Source organism: Mesoplodon mirus (assembly GCF_964341445.2).
Source record: "Mesoplodon mirus genome assembly, chromosome: 18".
Taxonomy (NCBI): domain Eukaryota; kingdom Metazoa; phylum Chordata; class Mammalia; order Artiodactyla; family Ziphiidae; genus Mesoplodon; species Mesoplodon mirus.
The window spans coordinates 25,882,995-25,901,851 of record NC_138994.1 but is presented as its reverse complement, the minus strand read 5'-3'; the positions used below and the strand labels follow the sequence as shown (position 1 = coordinate 25,901,851).

General features: G+C 42.9%; 1 protein-coding gene across 1 annotated transcript in view; it reads right to left on the bottom strand.

Moving 5' to 3' along the window:
* LOC309793376 (RAD52 motif-containing protein 1-like) overlaps nt 1-17,482 on the bottom strand; it is a gene marked incomplete at both ends in the record, with an annotated part of 38,743 nt that extends 21,261 nt beyond the window's left edge. Inside the window, one exon of the mRNA XM_082603846.1 lies at nt 17,477-17,482. Within this exon, the coding sequence (XP_082459972.1) occupies nt 17,477-17,482 (6 nt within the window). The remainder of the gene's footprint in view (nt 1-17,476) is intronic.
* Between the last annotated feature and the right edge of the window lie 1,375 nt (nt 17,483-18,857).

Here is an 18,857-nt window from a genome sequence, read left to right as displayed (position 1 = left end):
CCAGACACACCTCACCATGTAGCCAACACTCTTGGCCGGGATACACGGATACACCCGTGTCTACAGCATGCAACCCTGCCATGTAGCGGACAGACACTGACCAAGCTGGGTCTTGTACAGCCTCTGCCACGGGGACAGAAAGGCCCGGAGAAGGGCGCTGAGTCGCTTAAACCCACCAGTGTGGGAAGAAGCACCACGTCCACCCATTGAGAAGGCCACCCCTATTTGCCTTGACTCTTTCTCTTCCTGTTAAACATTATCCGACTTTCACCAAAAGAATACACAACACTAACTTTCTGCAAACTCCTGCCCCCGTGGGGAACGGCATTCCTGGAGACAAAAAAGCTGGAATCAGTAACCAAGGTTCTAATTCAAATCCGGTCTAATTCAAATCCATTAACCCCTGTGATCCGTTGCCGATCTACAAAAAGAGCCTAACAGCACATTAGTCGTTTGACCAGCCAGCGTCCAGCCCTTTTTCTGGTAATAAAAGCCCACAAATTCCCTCAGAGTAGGTACCTCTCCCCGCCTCTCAGTCAGCGTGGCTCCGGTGGGCTCGACTCCGCCAAAGAGCCACGGGTGACACGTGACCAGAACTGGCCAATCCCAGTCTCACAGCCTCAAACAGCGATTGGCTCCAGGTCAGACATGTGACCCCATAAGAGCCAATGAGACATCATGAGACTTTTGCTGAGGCTTCTGGGAAAGAGACAGGCGCTCTTTCCGGCTGAATCTAAACGCTGACAGGCTACAGGGGGTGAATATGCTACAGCCAAGTTTCTAACATACAGTTCCGACAACTGAAGTCCATACAGGAAAAGGCAGAGTTGACTCGTGGGGAGAACCTGAGTCCTGATGACTTTACTTGAGCCCTGAATCCAGCTAGCTGTGCCTGACTTTGCAGTTAGGTGAGCCTAACTCAAATTTCTTTCCAGCTTAAGCCAATTTAGGTTGATATTTCAGGCAGCTGAAGCGAACTGATGTATATGTGTATATCTGATTAGTACCTCACAGGATGTGAAAAATGGAATGAACTGATAGCTGGCTTGTAAAACAGTGTATATATATACATGATTATTAAAAACACTGGTCACAGGTATTGATTAATAATAACAAGTGCAAAGAGAAAAAAGTGGGCATGGGAGAGAAATGACTTAGTGTGATATGTGGTTATTCTGACTCTTGAAAATATTCCAAAACATTTGTTTAAACAATTTTATCATAAAGCTATTTCAGCAATAATAATAAGAATAATAACAAGAGCCATTTGCTGAATGCTTCCTGCGGGCCAGAGGCCGTTGAAATGACTATATTATGTAATCTGCTTGAGTCCTCATAATGACCTTACAAGGTGGATGTTATTATTATCATTCCCACTAACAGATAAGGAAACTGAAGCACAGACAAGTTAAGTTACTCACCCACAGTTACACTGTAAATAAAAGGCAGGATTCAAATGCAGACATTCTGATGCAGCTCGTGCTTTTAGCCATGCCACTGAATCTGAACCTACACTCAGAGTTCTAATGCTGTTCCAGTGAAGCAGAAACTCAAACTCAGGCACTCCCCAAAGCATCAAATGGGAATGTAATATACCACTCTTTTAACCCTGGAAGAGTCTTAAGGACTAATTCCTACATAGTTCTGCATTACGAAAGTATACATATTTAACCACATTAGTGATTATCATTTTTTTAAAAAGTGTGAAAACCCTCACAAACCTCAACCAATTGCATCCTTTGGTTAAACAAAAGTCCTAGATGTTCCCAAGACTAAGAGGTATATTAATTAGTACTACCTTTCCAGAAAATAACATTTGCACCTTCCACAAAGTCAACTTTATGAGGACATTCCCATCACTAAGTTACTTTTCACCACTTTTATAGAACAGAAACTTATTTTAAAATCTACCCATCTTAGTATAATATAAAAAAGAAAACAATTTATGAACTGGACTTTCTCAAAATTAAACCTTTTTCCTCTTTGAAAGACACTATTATGTTAGAAGGATACGAAGCCAAGCTAAAGACTGAGAAAAAACCAACGGCAAATCACATACCTGAAAAAGGATTTGTATCCAAATATATAAAGAATTCTCAAAACTCAACAGTAAGAAAACAACCCAATTAAAAGCTAGGCAAAAGATTTCAATGGCACTCCACCAAGAGGATCTAATGATGGCAAATACGCACATGAAAAGATGTCCAATGGCATTAGTCATCAGAGAAATGCAAATTAAAACCATGATAAGATACTACCACATACCTATTAGAATGGCTAAATTAAAATCACTGATAGTGTCAGTGATGTGGAATAGGTGGAATTCTCGTACATTGCTAGTGGGAGAGTATAAAATGGTACAGACACTCTGGAAAAAGGGTTGACAGTTTCTTATAAAGTTAAAAATATACTCACTATACCATCCAGCAATCCCCTCTCCCCAGAGACAGCTACCCTAGAGATAGAGAAATGAAAACTATGTTTGCACAAAAGTCTGTACACAAATGTTTACAGCAGCTCTATTCCTAAATGTTAAAAATTGGAAACAACGCAAATGTCCTTTAATGAGTGACAATGGAAAACTACTGAGTAATAAAAAGGAATAAACTTTCAATACATGCAATAACTTAGATGAATCTCAAAGACAGAGTAAAAGAACCCAGTCTCAAAAGCTTACATGTATGATTCCATGTATAGGACATTCTCAAAAAGACAAAACTATAGGGATGGAGAAAAGGTCAGTGGTTGCAGAGGTTATAGGATGGGGACAGTTAACTATAAAAGGATAGCATCAGGGAATTCTGGGGGGTGATAATATTATTCTGTATTCTGATTGTAGTGATGGTTGCACAAACTACACGTGTTAAATTAACAGGATAAAAGAAAAAAGTTAGTTTTACTGTATGATAATTTTAAGAATAAAATTTTAAAATTATGTTTAAATATGAATCTCAATGTCACAATGGACACGGTTTTTAAAAACTGGAAAGAAATAAAGAAGGATAAGTTTGTTAATAAAAGGTAAACCTGGGCTTCCCTGGTGGCGCAGTGGTTGAGAGTCTGCCTGCCGATGGGGGGGACATGGGTTCGAGACCTGGAATGGGAGGATCCCACATGCCACGGGGCAACTGGGCCCGTGAGCCACAACTACTGAGCATGCGCATCTAGAGCCTGTGCTCCGCAACAAGAGGGGCCACGGCAGTGAGAGGCCCACGCACCATGATGAGGAGTGGCCCCCGCTCGCCACAACTAGAGAAGGCCCTTGCACAGAAACGAAGACCCAACACAGACAAAAATAAATTAAAAATAAATAAAAATAAATACATTTAAAAGGAGAACCTATACATTTCCCTTTCTGCAAATGTAGGTTTTCGAGGCAAGAGTAGAGCCTCAGAAAGAATGTCTGCAAACAGAACAATCACTAGTTCACTAAGTACAAAATGTAGGATACTTTTGAAGAATCCCATCACAGCTAGATAATTGGTCCAGGACCAAAAGTAAATACTGGAAGAAAAATGAAATCAACAGTGTTCCACAGAGGTGGTAGGCAGACTGGCCTGGACTAAGACATGTTCAGTAATAGATAATAAGGGTGCTGATTTGTAAGCATCATTCTCGTCCCACTGTGGACTTCCTTCTGCGACAGTATAAGGATACCACCAGATCATCTTGAAATCAAGTCATGAAATGTACTTTTATGTTTTTAAAAATCCATTCTTGTCCTTAAATTAACTTTTCTTATTAGTTTAGTCATGGTCCTCTATTACTTCTAAAACATTAAATCTTATTTGATTAGAGACAGACTTCAAAAAATAAAAATAAACTGTGATCAAATAGCAGGAACAAAGAGTAGTAACTAAAATTTCTTCAATCTAAACTGAAGATGATTTCTGTATCTCTGTCTTTTACATTTGTCTCCATTAAGGGAAAAAAATGATGTACCTCATAATTAACTTGGCTGGAATGAATCAGACTGCATTTGCAAAGGTTTCAGAAGACCAATGAGCTGTGCTAAACAGTACCACTATCCACCTGAGCAGAAATTACTATCCATAAGTTTCTTTACATAACTAACGAAACAAAAATTTAAACAAAAGAAGAACTACTAGAAAAATATTAGAGATTCATTATTGAAGTCAATAATTTGCCTCACACATTATTATTTTCCCTGTGGAAACCCAATTATTACCCTGAAAACAAGACCACGTTAGAAAGTAAATGCATTGTGACAAAAGAAAGAAAAGGCAGATTGATACATTATTAAAATAACTCACACGCCATACCCTGAGGAGTAAGGAAGCCATGGCAGAGCAAGCCCCCTTCTCCTCAATGGACAGCACAGCTGTGGGGAAGACACTGCAGCTAGCACAAGCGTGTCACACTTCCTCAGGGAGGAAGCAAGTTACACACCACTCTAGAGAGGGCGCCCATAAACTGACGGCCACGCTCATTACCCAACGTCCAGGCCACCCACAGGCTGACTGCAACCCAACTTTCCCACCATTCCCACACAGGCCCCAGGAACCGTCAGGCCTCTGAGGCTCTGCCAATGCCCTTCCCTCTACCCAAATATCCTTTCCCTCCTCTCTCCGGACCTCAATCCTGCCCAGCTCTAAATGAACACTTCAAGGCCTATTTCCCTAAGAATGCCTCTCTCAAAACCAAAATTACTTCCTAGACAATGATCTGCCTCTTACTCATCCATTATCTTGGATTAAATACATCATGTAAGATGCCTTATCTGACCAACACAACTATTTTATAAATAGGAGTCATGTTTTATATCATCTATGACATGACATGACAACCAATCAGCTCACTAAAACCATTCAATAAATACTCTAATTGAATTTCCCAAAGAGTTGACCTAAAATAACCTAAATGCTAAGCAGTTCAAGAACTGTCCTGAACCAAATTCACTTCTCATTTGAATGCCAATGTCATAGATAGGGATGTTGTATTGTCTTTAAATGTACTTGCCTTTATCCAAAACTAGAATCTCTGATGAATCTATGGGACACACATGTAAAATATTCTGCAAAGGAAAAAAGCTTTATTTAGTGTACTGTGCTTAATATTCAGCCAGACTTGCATTTTTCTCTAAAACTTATACAATTACTGAGTATGCAAGAAGCATTAGAAGAGAGACTAAGTCTATTGAGAAGAAAACTGGAAGCCAAGGTCAGCAATCATTTTCTACTTTGAATCATCTCTTTCATAAAGAGGTAAATTCTCCTAAATTCCAGAATGAATGGAATTCAATACAGCAAAGTAAAATGCTTTAAATACATAAAATAAATATCTTGATGGACCTTCCACCATCTGTTTTAGTAACTTAAATTATAAAAAAGAACCCTAACTTTAAGAAAAGTTATATCAAGAGCTAAAATTGAGATTGTTTTTCCATCTATTACTTTGATTTTCCTGACCCATTTTTGAGAACTGTCAGCATTCTGGATCAATAATTCCAAATTATTTCTTGAAGAGAGTGAGATTCCTCCCAAGTCATTTACTATGCTTACTAATCAATAAAGATATGAAAAAACAAAAAATCCATATTTATGAGGCAAGCAAATTATATTAAAAGACTGACTTTGAGAAAAGGTTGCTGCTTGCCAAGAAAATTTTATTATTATAAAATATTTTCTGTCATTTGTATTTCTTCATTTTCCCTTCCAGATTATCTGTGTAGCCTTGTAAACACATCATAATCCAAAGCAGTGGAGCTTTATAAATAAAATGTAAATCAACGCAAGAGAGCCAACTGCATAATTAAAACAAAAGTGTACCGGGCTTCCCTGGTGGCGCAGTGGTTGAGAGTCCGCCTGCCGATGCAGGGGACACGGGTTCGTGGCCCAGTCCGGGAGGATCCCACATGCCGTGGAGCGGCTGGGCCCGTGAGCCATGGCCGTTGAGCCTGCGCGTCCGGCGCCTGTGCTCCACAACAGGAGAGGCCACAACAGTGAGAGGCCCGCGTACCGCAAAAAAATAAAAAATGGGCATCCCTGGTGGCGCAGTGGTTGAGAGTCCGCCTGCCGATGCAGGGGACACGGGTTCGTGCCCCGGTTCGGGAAGATCCCACATGCCGCGGAGCGGCCAGGCTTGTTAGCCGTGGCCAGTGAACCTGCGCGTCCGGAGCCTGTGCTCCGCAACAGGAGAGGCCACAACAGTGAGAGGCCGCGTACTGAAAAAAAAAAAAAAAGGATACCACCATCATCCCAACCAGATTACAAAATAGCAAGCAGATTATAAAATAATAGTCTACAAGCATGCTTTTTAAAATATATATCTATATGCTCTGAATATCTTATATAAAAATCCAAGAGAGAGAGATGAAACAAAATATTAAAAGTAAACATCTCCTTCCCCAAAACCCTAACTCCATTCCAGTCATGAGGAGAACATCACACAAACCCAAGTTGAGGGACAGTCTATGAAATACATGAACCAGGACTCTTCAAAATTGTCATTAAAAAAAGGAACGTCTGGGACTTTCCTGGTGGTGCAGTCGTTAAGAATCCATCTCCCAATGCAGGGGACACGGGTTCCAGCCCTGGTCCGAGAAGATCCCACATACCGCAGAGCAACTAAGCCCGTACGTCACAACTACTGAGCCTGCGCTCTAGAGCCTGCGAGCCACAACTACTGAGGCCACACGCCGCAACTACTGAAGCCCACGCACTCTAGGGCCTGTGTGCCGCAACTACTGAGCCTGGGTGCTGCAATTACTGAAGCCTGCGCACTTAGAGCCCGTGCTCCGCAACAAGAGAAGCCACCACAATGAGAATTCCGCGCACCACAATAAAGAGTAGCCCCCACTTGCCACAACTAGAGAAAGCCCGCACGCAGCAACAAAGACCCAACACAGCCAAAAATAAACAATAATAAAAATAAATAAATAAAGGCATCATCACATAAAAACAAATGAGGAAATAATTTTTTTATAAAAGAAGAACTGGTGGGGCAGTGGTAAAGAATCCGCCTGCCAGTGCAGGGGACACGGGTTTGAGCCCTGGTCCGGGAAGATCCCACATGCTGCAGAGCAAGTAAGCCCGTGCGCCACAACTGCTGAAGCCCACACGCCTAGAGCCCGTGCTCCACAACAAGGGAAGCCAACACAGTGAGAAGCGCGTGCACCGCAATGAAGAGTAGCCCCTGCTCGCCGCAACTAGAGAAAGCCCACACACAGCAACGAAGACCCAACGCAGCCAAAAATAAATACATTAAATAAATTAATTTAAAAAAAAGAAACTAAAGAGTCAAAAACAAACTAAAGAAATAAAATATATTTTGGGAAGAAATAGGAAAAATTATACATGGACTTGATATCTGATAGTATAACTATTAGTATTACTGAATTATCTTCTTAGGTGTGATAATGGTATTATGTTTATGAAGAAATATGTCCTCATTCTTAGGAGACACATGATGAAGTATGAATGAAATGCCATGTAAGATGTCTGCCACTTACTTTCAGCTGGCTCAGGAAAAAAAAATTCTATCTATTTGACAGAGAAAGGGAGACAAGGCAAATTATGACATAACGCTAACAATTGGGTATTGATTATACTATTCTTACAACTTTGCTGTAGGCGTAAAGATTTTCATAATATAAATTAAACTAACAGTTTTCTTTTTTTTTTTTTTTCTTTTTGCGGTATGCGGGCCTCTCACTGTTGTGGCCTCCCCCGTTGCGGAGCACAGGCTCCGGATGCGCAGGCCCAGCGGCCATGGCTCACGGGCCCAGCCGCTCCGCGGCATATGGGATCCTCCCAGACCGGGGCACGAACCCGTATCCCCTGCATCGGCAGGCGGACTCTCAACCACTGCGCCACCAGGGAGGCCCTAACAGTTTTCTTTAACTTAAAAATGATTCAAAACCCAAACTAATCCAGAAGTTATAATCTTCTCGTAAATATAAAATATATTTTATTTTATGCTGCTTAACTCATCTCCTCCAAATTAAAAAAAAAATTGAAAAGGGGTGACTTATTTTCCATAGTAAGGAATTATAGCTAACATCCAGGAGTAATATTTAGGTTTCCTTCAAATTGATATTGAATAGTCTTTTTAATCATCTGAGCAGTTTATACTGATCTTGGGCTCATTAATTGCTAACTTACCTAGTTTTTTTAAATAAAAATGTTTATTTGAATACAATTACCTTATCCCTTAAAGAAGCTGGAAAGAAGATTAAATAACCCAGAAGACACAGTTGGAAACTGTAAAGAAGTATAAGAAAGAGAGTCACTGGCAGAAGAGAAGAGCAGATCTCTGGCAAAGCTGCATTCCATGTACCCTGCCTGGGTCAGACATAGTTCATCTTGAGCCGAAGATCCAGTAGAGACCCATCTGCCCAAAATGCCTTTCTCCAACTGAGAAAGAAGTGAAAATGCTAAGACATATGAGAACATTTGTTGCTGTCTACAGCTAATTGAACCAGAAATCTTTAATACCATTTCCAGTCCTGAAATTCTATTATTCTACATAAAACACCTTTAAAAACAAGTATATATTATCATTTCACACCCATTAGGATGGCTACTATCCAAAAAATAGAAAATAACTGTTTGTGAGGATGTGGAGAAATTGGAACCCTTTTACATTTCTGGTGGACATCAAACGGTGCTACTGCTATGGAATACAATATGGGGATTCCTCAAAAAATTAAACACAGAATTACCATATGATCTAACAATTCTTCTGGGTATTTCCTGAAAGAACTGAAAGTAGGGACCTGAACAGATATGTATACACCCAAGTTCACAGCAACATTATTCACAACAGCCAAAAGGTGGAAGCAACCTGAGTGTCTATCAAAAACTGGATGGATTTTAAAAAATGTGGTATTTACATACAATGGCATAGTATTTAGCCTTAAAAAGGAAGAAAATGCTGCCACGTGCTACAATATGGATGAACCTTGAAGACAGGCTAAGTGAAATTAGCCAGTCACAAAAAGACAAATATTGTATCAGTGCACTTACATGAGGTACCTATGGTATGAATGGACCCTATTCAAATTCTGAGAAACAGAAAGTAGAATGATGTTTGCCAGGTGCTTGAGGGAGAGGGGGATGGAGGGTTAGTGTTTAATGAGTACAGACTTCAATTTGGGAAGATGAAGTTCTGGAGATGGATGGTGGTGATGGTTGTACAACAATGTGAATGCACTTAATGACACTGAATTGTATGCTAAAATGATTAAAATGGTAAATTTTATGTTATGTATATTTTAACAATATTCAAAAAAAACCCCACAGGTATGCAAGCCATAATACCCTCCTAACCCTCCTTAAAAGGAGTGAGGCCCATGTCCTAATCCTGATGCAAACTTAAGGAATGCTCACTGCCCATTTCCCCATCTTCCCTGCCCAGGAAGAAGAACCACGAGCTGGCAAGGCAGAGCCAGAGCCAGAGGCGGGAAATTGGTCCTGACGTTAGTCCCGCTGAAGAAACTCAGAAGAGCCACAACAGAGGGTAAGGCCCAAGAAGACGGACAGAGGCAGGCTAGGGAAGAGAAGGCAAAAGCAGAAGGAAGGAAATCCCTGAGAACATGGGCAGCTGATGACACTGGGAAGGGACACCACAGCTGTGAGGAAAAGGAGGATCAGACAACAGGGGAAATCAGAGAAGGGAACTGCCCCAAGGTAAGGAAAGAGAGGAGTAGGAGAAAAAAGAAGAATTGTAAGCAAGAAGGAGATTCATTCAAGAAGAGACTCTTCCCAAGTACCAGCAGGAAAATGACTTCGTTCCACTGAGGTGGCCATTTGTATCTAAAGAATCCAAGAAAGTTGCTGAAGCCTATAAAAAGTTAGGAAGAAACATTCTTTTCTGTGTAAGAATACTAATATACCCCCATCCACAGAGAACTGTGTACTGCCATTTTTTTCATTTGGTTTTGTCTTTTTTTCTCCCTCAAGAAGAGAACACTTACTTGTTTAGGAATAATTTCAATCAGGGCCTACCTTTTGTATTTGTACCAAACACTAGTACGCCATGAATGAGCTAAAGCGTTTTAATGGCACAGGGGTAAGAGTACAGGCTTGAAGCCAGCTCTGCCTGAATCTGAATCCTGGCATTGTGACCTGAGGCAATCTGCTTAAAAATCTGCTTTGATTTCCAAATCTGCAAAATGGGAATAATAACAGGGCTACACTTCAAGGCATTACTGCAAGAATTAAATAGGGTAAAATATGAAAGCACTTAGAACAGTGTCTGGCCCACACTAATCACTATGAAGGTAGTAGCTTCCTATTATACTCCAGACCTAGAACATGAGTTCCAGGAGAGCTGAGATTTTGTCTGTTTTGTTCCCTGTTGAAGCCTCAGGTACCTCACATCATTCTTTGTTGAATAATAAAAATGTATTGAATGCCAGCAACACAGAAGCCCGAAGGAATAGCACTACCTTTCTGTTATTACCAACAACTAAAATCTGCATAACACTTCAGGCTCACAGTTCACAGAGGGTTTTCTACACCTTATCTCAGGTGATTCTGTGACGCTGCCATTATTACCTCCGTCTCACAGACAAACGAAGGCTCAGAAGACGTAAGTGACTTGCCCAGGAATTCTGGCAATTAATGCTACTTCTGTTCACTCTAGACCCCCACCCAGAAAGCTCAGAACATACGCTACTGAACTGTTCAATTCTCCTTAGCTACAGATACCCAGAGTTCAAGTTCACCAAAACACTTTATCCGATTTGCTTCAATAGAATTGATGGAGAGGGAGGAAACAGAGGAAACAACATCACTAACTATTAAAGTTGAACAATGGGTACAGTGGGATTGATTATACCCTTTCCACTTCTATACATCTGAAATTTTCCATAATAAAAAAATGTAATTAAAAAATAAACTCTTCACTCCCAACATAAGCTCTGCCACTTCCAACTTCCTATTGAGCACACCTGGGTGCGAGGAAAACACCACAGCAGAGAAGTTTCTCAGTCTGAGGCACTGAAGAGAGTGCTGCACTGGGAATCAGGAAGCTTCAGTCTTCACTCTGCTTTATCTAACTGTGAGACCTCACTGGTCCCTCTAGCTCCTCTGGGCCCTGAACTTCCTCATCTGTTCCTTCCAGGGTTAAGATTCTGATTTCACCTTTCTACTAGTTCCTTAAACTCAACACACAAAACCAAAATCATCTTTTCTCTATTCTAAACCCCTAAGACCTGCTCTTCCTCCTGACCTCTGTATTCCTGCTGTCCCATTCTGCCAGCCATCCAACCACAAATACCTCAGCATCATCTCTGACTTAAGACACAGAACTGACTGTTCCTTCCCCTCCTACCTAATCAGTCACCACATCTCTCTGTTCAACCTCCAAAGTACCTCTTGACTCCACCACCTCCTTTCATTCCCAAGCACACTAACTCAGGCACTCATCATCCCTCACCTGGAGTAGTGCCATGAACTCGACTGAAAACCCTGTCTCTAGTTTCTCCTCACTCACAATCCATCATATGCATTCTCCAAAACCCAGTCATGACCTCTCAACAGCCTCACTGTCCACTATGTTCTTTCATGTAACCCAGGGTCCGGGTAATTTGGATACTCAGTTTCCGGACATCCACCTCATTTCCAACACCACCCCTCAGCCTTTGCTCAAGCTACCCTTCCCTCCAGAATGCCCTCTTCTTGCCCTGGCGCCTCAATTTCACAGTGGTGCAATTTAAATGCCACCTCCTCAGTTGAAGTGTTCCCTTACATCCCCAAGGGGGCAGTATCACTCCGTCCACTGAACCCCTAAGCACCTTGTCTGAACCCCTCTTACAGCACCCTTCAAATTCCTATTAGTCCTTTCTTGTTTTGGTGCCCCTACTCTCTCTACTAGATGATTCGCTCCTTGTCAGAGGAAATGATGCTTTATTCGTCTTTGTATCCTTCAGAACAGAGCTTCTCAAAGACTGTGCCGTGGCACTGTGGTATGCCCTGAATGAGCTAAAGAGGTTCTAGTCAGTCATCCCCTCAGCCCTCCACAAAGAGACTTCAGCAGCCAAAGTCCCACAAGTCAAGCCTCAAGCAGCCTCAAGCAGCCTCCTCCTTCAGCCAAGTATACGCCACGATGACTTGAGAAGCACTAAGAGGATGCAACACGTGGTACACAATGGATGCGCACTAAACATGTGCTGAGCTGAACCTTGGAATAACTCACCCGTTCCCCTTCAACCACTATGTTCTCAAGAAAACTTACCATCCAGACTAGACTCTCTCTGAACATTCTCCCCGAACAGGTTCTGATCATCTTTTTAATAATCACCTGTTTATTAGCTGGTTATACTTGCCTTACCATCCAAAGCCCACATCGATAGTTTACTGATTAAAATAGCAAAGGATATGAACAAACAATTCACCATGAAGAGACTCAAAGAGAAAAATTCAACATTATAGAACAAAGAAGTACAAATGCCACTTTACACTATTAAATAAGCAAAAACTTTTACGGAAAAAATGTATTTATATCCAGTTATGGCGAAACAGGTACATCTGTATATCTCTTAGTAGTACAAACTGGTATAACATTCTTGAAAAACAGGATGGCGATATATATATCAAAAGCCATAAAAACATTCATACCATTTAACACAATAATGCATTCAAAAATTTATCCTAGAGATATAATGAGCCAGAAGAAAAGGACAATAATATCTACAATAATGTACATTAAAGTATTAACTGAAAACGAGCCAGCAACATAAATAACTAACATAAAAAGAGTTAAGTAAATTATTGACGGCATGACTTGATGAAATATTTTGCAGCCTCTCAAAGTGTAATCATGTCAATTAAAATTGTGACAACTATAACATGGAAATGTTTCATAATCTAATAAGTAGGAAAAATTCAAATTATATACATTATAATTAAAAAGGAGTACAATAATCTATGTGTGTGTGTATGTATATATAGATAGATATAGAGAGATATATATCCCTCTATATATATTTTTAACAGAATGCCAAAAATAAAATCAACTGTTTTAGGGGTAGTAACCCAAATATTTAACAATTTACTTAATAACAATTCTTAAATTATTTTATAATTTAAGAGAGAAAGTTCTACCATACTGAGCAAACTTAGGGGTCCCAGGATGCAAACTCGATATAGTCTCAGGAAGAGGTCCACACCTCTCTTTTATTGCTCACTTTGGCCTTAACTGAGAACGCTCATGTACTTCTTATCACAATGACCTATGACAACCCAGACCCCAGCTTTCCAAGGACCAAGAAACCAGCTCAGCTAGCCTTCTGATCATCCCCATGAACCTGTGGGGGATGAATCGTGCAAACTACCCTAACTCAAGAAACAAAGAACCCCTACAACAATGTTTTACTTTAGCAATCAATAAGTAGCCAAGCCTAAGTTTAATTATAAACCCTAAAAGTATATAGCATTGTCTCATTAAAGTCTCTGGGACTAGCATTAAAAATACATCAAAAAATAATTTTAGCACTGATGCCCCACAAGGACAATATTAGAACAGTCTTCTAATTGTTTTTCTGTAGTATTACCATTTTCTTAGTTTAATACTGAATGGCCAAGATACTATAATGGACCAAGAAGATTAATTACTGTGAAATAATAAATACTCAAGACTAAAATGTCATTCTTAGGGCATTTCAGCAATAAACAAATAATTTGAAGGACTAATACAACCATTAGGGAAAAAGTTTAACCTTCTGTTTCCATTGGTATGTTCCTGGTATCCAGATCCTCAGAAATGCAGATATATAGTCATTCATGACAATACACACATAGTAGATAACAGGAAAAACAGACAATTTAACACTTAACCTGTTCATCAGAGCACTGGGCGGTCAACACTCAAGAATGTTGACACAAAAACTGAAGGACCTCTGAAGAGCCAATCATATGCAGATAGGTTGAATCCCTGTGCAGTTACTCATGCAAAACAGAAGTGGAAGATTAACCTACCCTCACTTCTCTTCAAACAAACTGACAAAGCATCAGGCAGTCTGTTTGGAGTAGGTTCACCATCATCCAGTCGGCCCCAGAAGTAGCCAATTGAGTCAGGTCACCGCTGCTGCACCAGGGCCCTACTTCCTCCACCTTGTCCCAGCTCATCTTGCTGACCAGACACCCTCCTCTAGATTAAGTCCCTTTGGTCTTTTCCTCAGGCATTACCAAGTCCTTGCTTTGTAAATAAGGCTCTCCCAGACCTTACTCACCTGCAGTTCACTGCACTGGGTATCACCCAAAGAGCCCATCAGAGCTCTTTATAATTTCTGAAAGAGAGAGAAGGAACCTTTGAATACATACTAGAAAACACCACTGCTGATGTATCAGTTCTGAAGCATTTGTATCCAGTGGTCACAGCATATGGTCCTTTGGTCCACAGTACTTCAGTAAAATGTAGCATAACCAGCCAGGACCAAGAGTCCAGAGATAAAAGTTTGGTTTAATGTTACTACTAATCAGCTGTATGACCTTGGGAAAGTCACTTGACTTCTCCAGGCCTCAATTTCCTCATCTGGAAAATAAGACAGACTAGATAGAAGCAGCAGAGCATACTGCAGTGGAAAGAGAACGCCCTTTCCAAGGCACAGCGCCAGCACCACCACTTACTGGTCTTGCGACGTTATGTTCGTTAATTCACATTTAACCTAAATCTCCTCTGCAAAGCAGAAATAACAGCTATCTTGGAGTTGTTCTGAAAACTAAAGGAAACATAATGAGTTATAAAAAGCCTAGAGTAAGTATACTGTGCATCTCATCATAAAATTCCACAAATGATAATTACCAACATTACTCCCAGCCCTAAGGTTACGTGAATTCAATTTCCAAACATTTATTTCCTTACAAGATCAACAAATCAAAACTTTACCAACCTGACAATGCAATTAACTGTTTGAGTGTTTCACTAACAATTCAATTACAGTTATCTTAAACTAATGGAAGTTTAAGATGATCAATATTAATTAACATCACAGGAAATAAGGGTGGAATACCTGCCTAACATCTAAACGGGTTCCGTGGCCATGCCTTCCATGACTTCTCCCTCTGCTTTCACTACTGCCCACGCACCGAGTCAAGAGAGGTCTTCCAAACACCAAGTAACACCAACTGCTTTCTACGGTCAGATTAGGGGGACATGGCTAACGATGGAGGAAGGAGAACAGAGGCTTTTTATCTTTTTTCCTATATACACTTAGCACTGCTTGGATTTGTTGACCATAGCATGCATCAGTTTTACATAAAAATAAATAAGTTTTTAAACTATATTAGTTACACATATTGCCTACTGAAAGGAAGCTCGCCTCACAGGATTATTTTCACCACTAGGAGAATATCGACAGAAGAAAGCAAAAAGGCAAATTCAGATGTTCCGAGAACACCTAAAATATGGCACAGAAATAACAAAAATCACAAACATTCACACGTCGCAATGGTTTACTCAAAAAAATGTGCCTGCATTCTTTGAAGAACCTAATGATGAATCAGGGTTTCTGGGGGTCAAAACAAGTTGAACACACAAATTCTGGCTTTAGGGGCTTCTCTGGTGGCGCAGTGGTTGAGAGTCCGCCTGCTGATGCAGGGGACACGGGTTCGTACCCCGGTCCGGGAAGATCCCACATGCCGCGGAGCGGCTGGGCCCGTGAGCCATGGCCGCTGAGCCTGCGCGTCCGGAGCCTGTGCTCCACAACGGGAGAGGCCACAGCAGTGAGAGGCCTGCCTACCGCAAAAAAAACAAAACAAAAAAAACAAATTCTGGCTTTACCAGACAACTTCCTGCCCTTGGAGAAACTGACCCAGTACAATTTACACCAGTAAACAAGTTGGTATGACTCTTTAGTAGTATGCTGAAAAACGTTCAATTTGCTTTAGACAATTGGTAGCTTTTAAAATAAAGATAGATACATATATAAATATATATGTACACACATATATATACATATAAATTAAAAATCTTCATGTTATATCTACTATTTATTTTTGAAAGAGGAATATTAACCTTATTAAATTCAGGATAGCTCAAAAGTATAATCTCAGCCACCGGTGAAGTGACAGACCACTAAGTTTTATGTGGCTCCTAGCCAGTGCTACCGAAGTCATCCTGACTACACCCAGCAATTTAAATGAACTACAAGCTGCTGCGGCCACACTCTCCACACATATCATACTTCTCTCCTGGAAAACAATTCAAACTATTATTTAGAAATCAAATTATATTTGCATGTATACTTATCTAAGTTTATGGAAATAAACAGCCATAACACTTTGTTTATAATTTTTAAGTAGCTCCTCCCCATCTCTTGTTTATCGACAAGTTGATAAACTTGGCCCCAAATCTACTATGCATTTAAAACTGTTAAGCATTTAAAACAACAGGCAAAGGGCCTTACTTCTTGTGCTGGGCCTGTATTTAGAATCTTAAATAGAGTCTGACAGATAATTATAGACTAATTTGCATTTAATATCAATACCATGCCTACTTCTTAAACAGAGGACAAAAGTGCATGTGTAAGATCTGGTCTACTTAGTTGTAGGTCCCTCTGCAATATTCTTAGCCTTTCATGAATATGCTCTATAGTTTTAAACTACACAAGGTCCTTTGCAAGTAGAAATGATTTCCCCTGTTATTTTGGCATCACTCCCTGCTCCAGTAAAACACTGGACTGTCCATAAATGTATACAGACTTTAAAACAATGTAGATTGAATACTTATGGTATTAGAAACTTCTTGCTAACAACTGCAAAAATCAAGCACACCAGCTGATAGAGAGGCACTTACTGACTCCCCAAAACTCCCGCCTTACCTAAAAATAGTGTCCCAGCTTCCCAGCCAAAAGGACAGACTAAAAAAGCGATGTGTTCAAAGACACAGACCCTCGCTTCACCACGAACTTCAGTACTATGGCATTTCCCATTTTAGAATGCTTCGTGTGACAACCTGTTCGGTGGCCAACCACCAACTTCACTTTGAAGTGAATACTAACACTTCACATGGTAATATGTATTCAAAGTAATATGTATTAAAAAAGGTCCAGAGGCCCGCAGACCGGTCCCCTCCTCCCCCGTACTGGTTCCCTTTAAAACCGCCCCCCCCACGCCATGTTTAAAAACGTGGCTTTGGGTCTTTCCCGTCGCTCCTGCCCCGGCCTCCCTTCCCCCCACCCTTCGCCTCCACGCCGGTTCCCTGTACCCCGCCGCCCTCCTGTCCTGGCAGACAACCCCGCGTCTGCATTTAATCAGCCCGAGGTTTCCCTGCTGCTGGCAGCAAAGAGCCGCTCATTGGTTTATTTATGCGTCTGTTATTGCTCTAGATCTTCGGTGCCCGGAGGCGGGCTTCTGCTTCCCGCCCCCAGGCAGACGGGGGTCGCCCTCGGGGCCCCGGAGCCCGGCAGCCCTGCAGGCCAAGCGGCGCTCTGACTGCAGCATCCGCGTATGGAAAGATACCTCTGTCCTGCCAAACCGTTCCGGGGCGGACACTGTGTCCCCGAGCCTACCGGCATCGCAGCGCGTAAGGGAGGGGGAGGGGGAGTAGTAAGCGAAAAGCAACTTTTACCTCTGTTGACTCTCCCTTCCGCTGTCTCCTCCCCTCGGCCGGTAATGCGATCTGCGACCCTCTAGATGGGGACCCCACCCCTCCCCTAGAAATGTGGTTTTGGGCTCTGCCGAATCCACCCTTTTACAGTCCCGGCTGCTTGTGAACTGGGACTTCCCGAGGCAGGTAACTCGGGGGCGCAGATGGCGAGCTCTGGCCGGGGAGCAGAGGCGCGCCAGGGCTCGAGGGAGGGGCCGGGGCCGGAAGGAGGGTGCGCCCGCCGCAGTCCACCTGCCGGGTCCCAGCCGGGCGGCGAGCGCCGGCGGCCGGGCGGCGAGCGCCGGCGGCCGGGCGAGCGGAGAACTGCGGGCAGCACTCCGGCCCAAGGCTGGTTGGGGGACGCTCAGGTCGCCTGGCTGCGACGGGGCGCGCTGGAAGTAGGGGCGCCGAGATGCCAGCCGGAGAACCAGGCGAGCGTCCCCGCAGCCCACGCCCGCCGCCTGGGCCTCTGCTCCTGCCCGAGGGCTCGCTGCAGGGGAGCTGAGCGCTCTCGCGATACTCGCCGCCCGCTTTCGGTTGCGCGGGCGAGTAGAGCTTCGGCCCGCGCCCTCGCGCGGTGGTCCCCTTGCCCCGGGGCCCGTTGGTCAGTCCGCCGCACTCTCACCTCCCATTGCCACTGGTCTCTGCTTTGCAGACTTTGGGGGCCTACTCTGGTTGCTTTTTTGTTTTCCCCAAGCAAATTTTGACCAAGAGGTGTCCAAGGGAAAATTCCTCCAGGACACCAAGACTTGCGAAATTGTATTCGGTATAAAATGCTGTTGAAAGGCTCTGAAATTAGAAGAATGCACAGGCATTAAAGCCCTCCTTCGGTGCACGGGGAGGGCCTGGGGCCTTCAGGTCCACCCAAAGGTTTTACGCTCCACCAGCCCCTAGGCGAAGCCTCTCTCGAGGAACCTGGACGGTTGCTGACAGAAGCCCTGCCCCCGGGGAGCTAAAAACTCCACCAGGCAATTGTCCCGGCCAAGTGAGAAGAGTGGGGTGTAGACTCCTTAAGGGATTGGCCCGGGGTCAGCGGTGAGGGAGGGAGCGAGGTGGTGAGTCACTGCAGGCCGGCTGAGAACGCGGCGTGTCGGGAGGGCCCTCGCCTGAGTCACCGCTTCTCTGAGCTCCGTGAGTTGGGAAACTGGAGCCCGGAGCCAAGTTCTTGGACAATCCAGGCCCCGCCGCCACGCGGGGCCGTGGGCTGGGGGCGGGGAGGCAGCGCTGCTCGCGACCCTCTGCCGCTGCCCGCTGGAAAATGAGCCGCCCCGCCCGTCTGGAGAAGGCTCCAAAGTCTCCCCTTT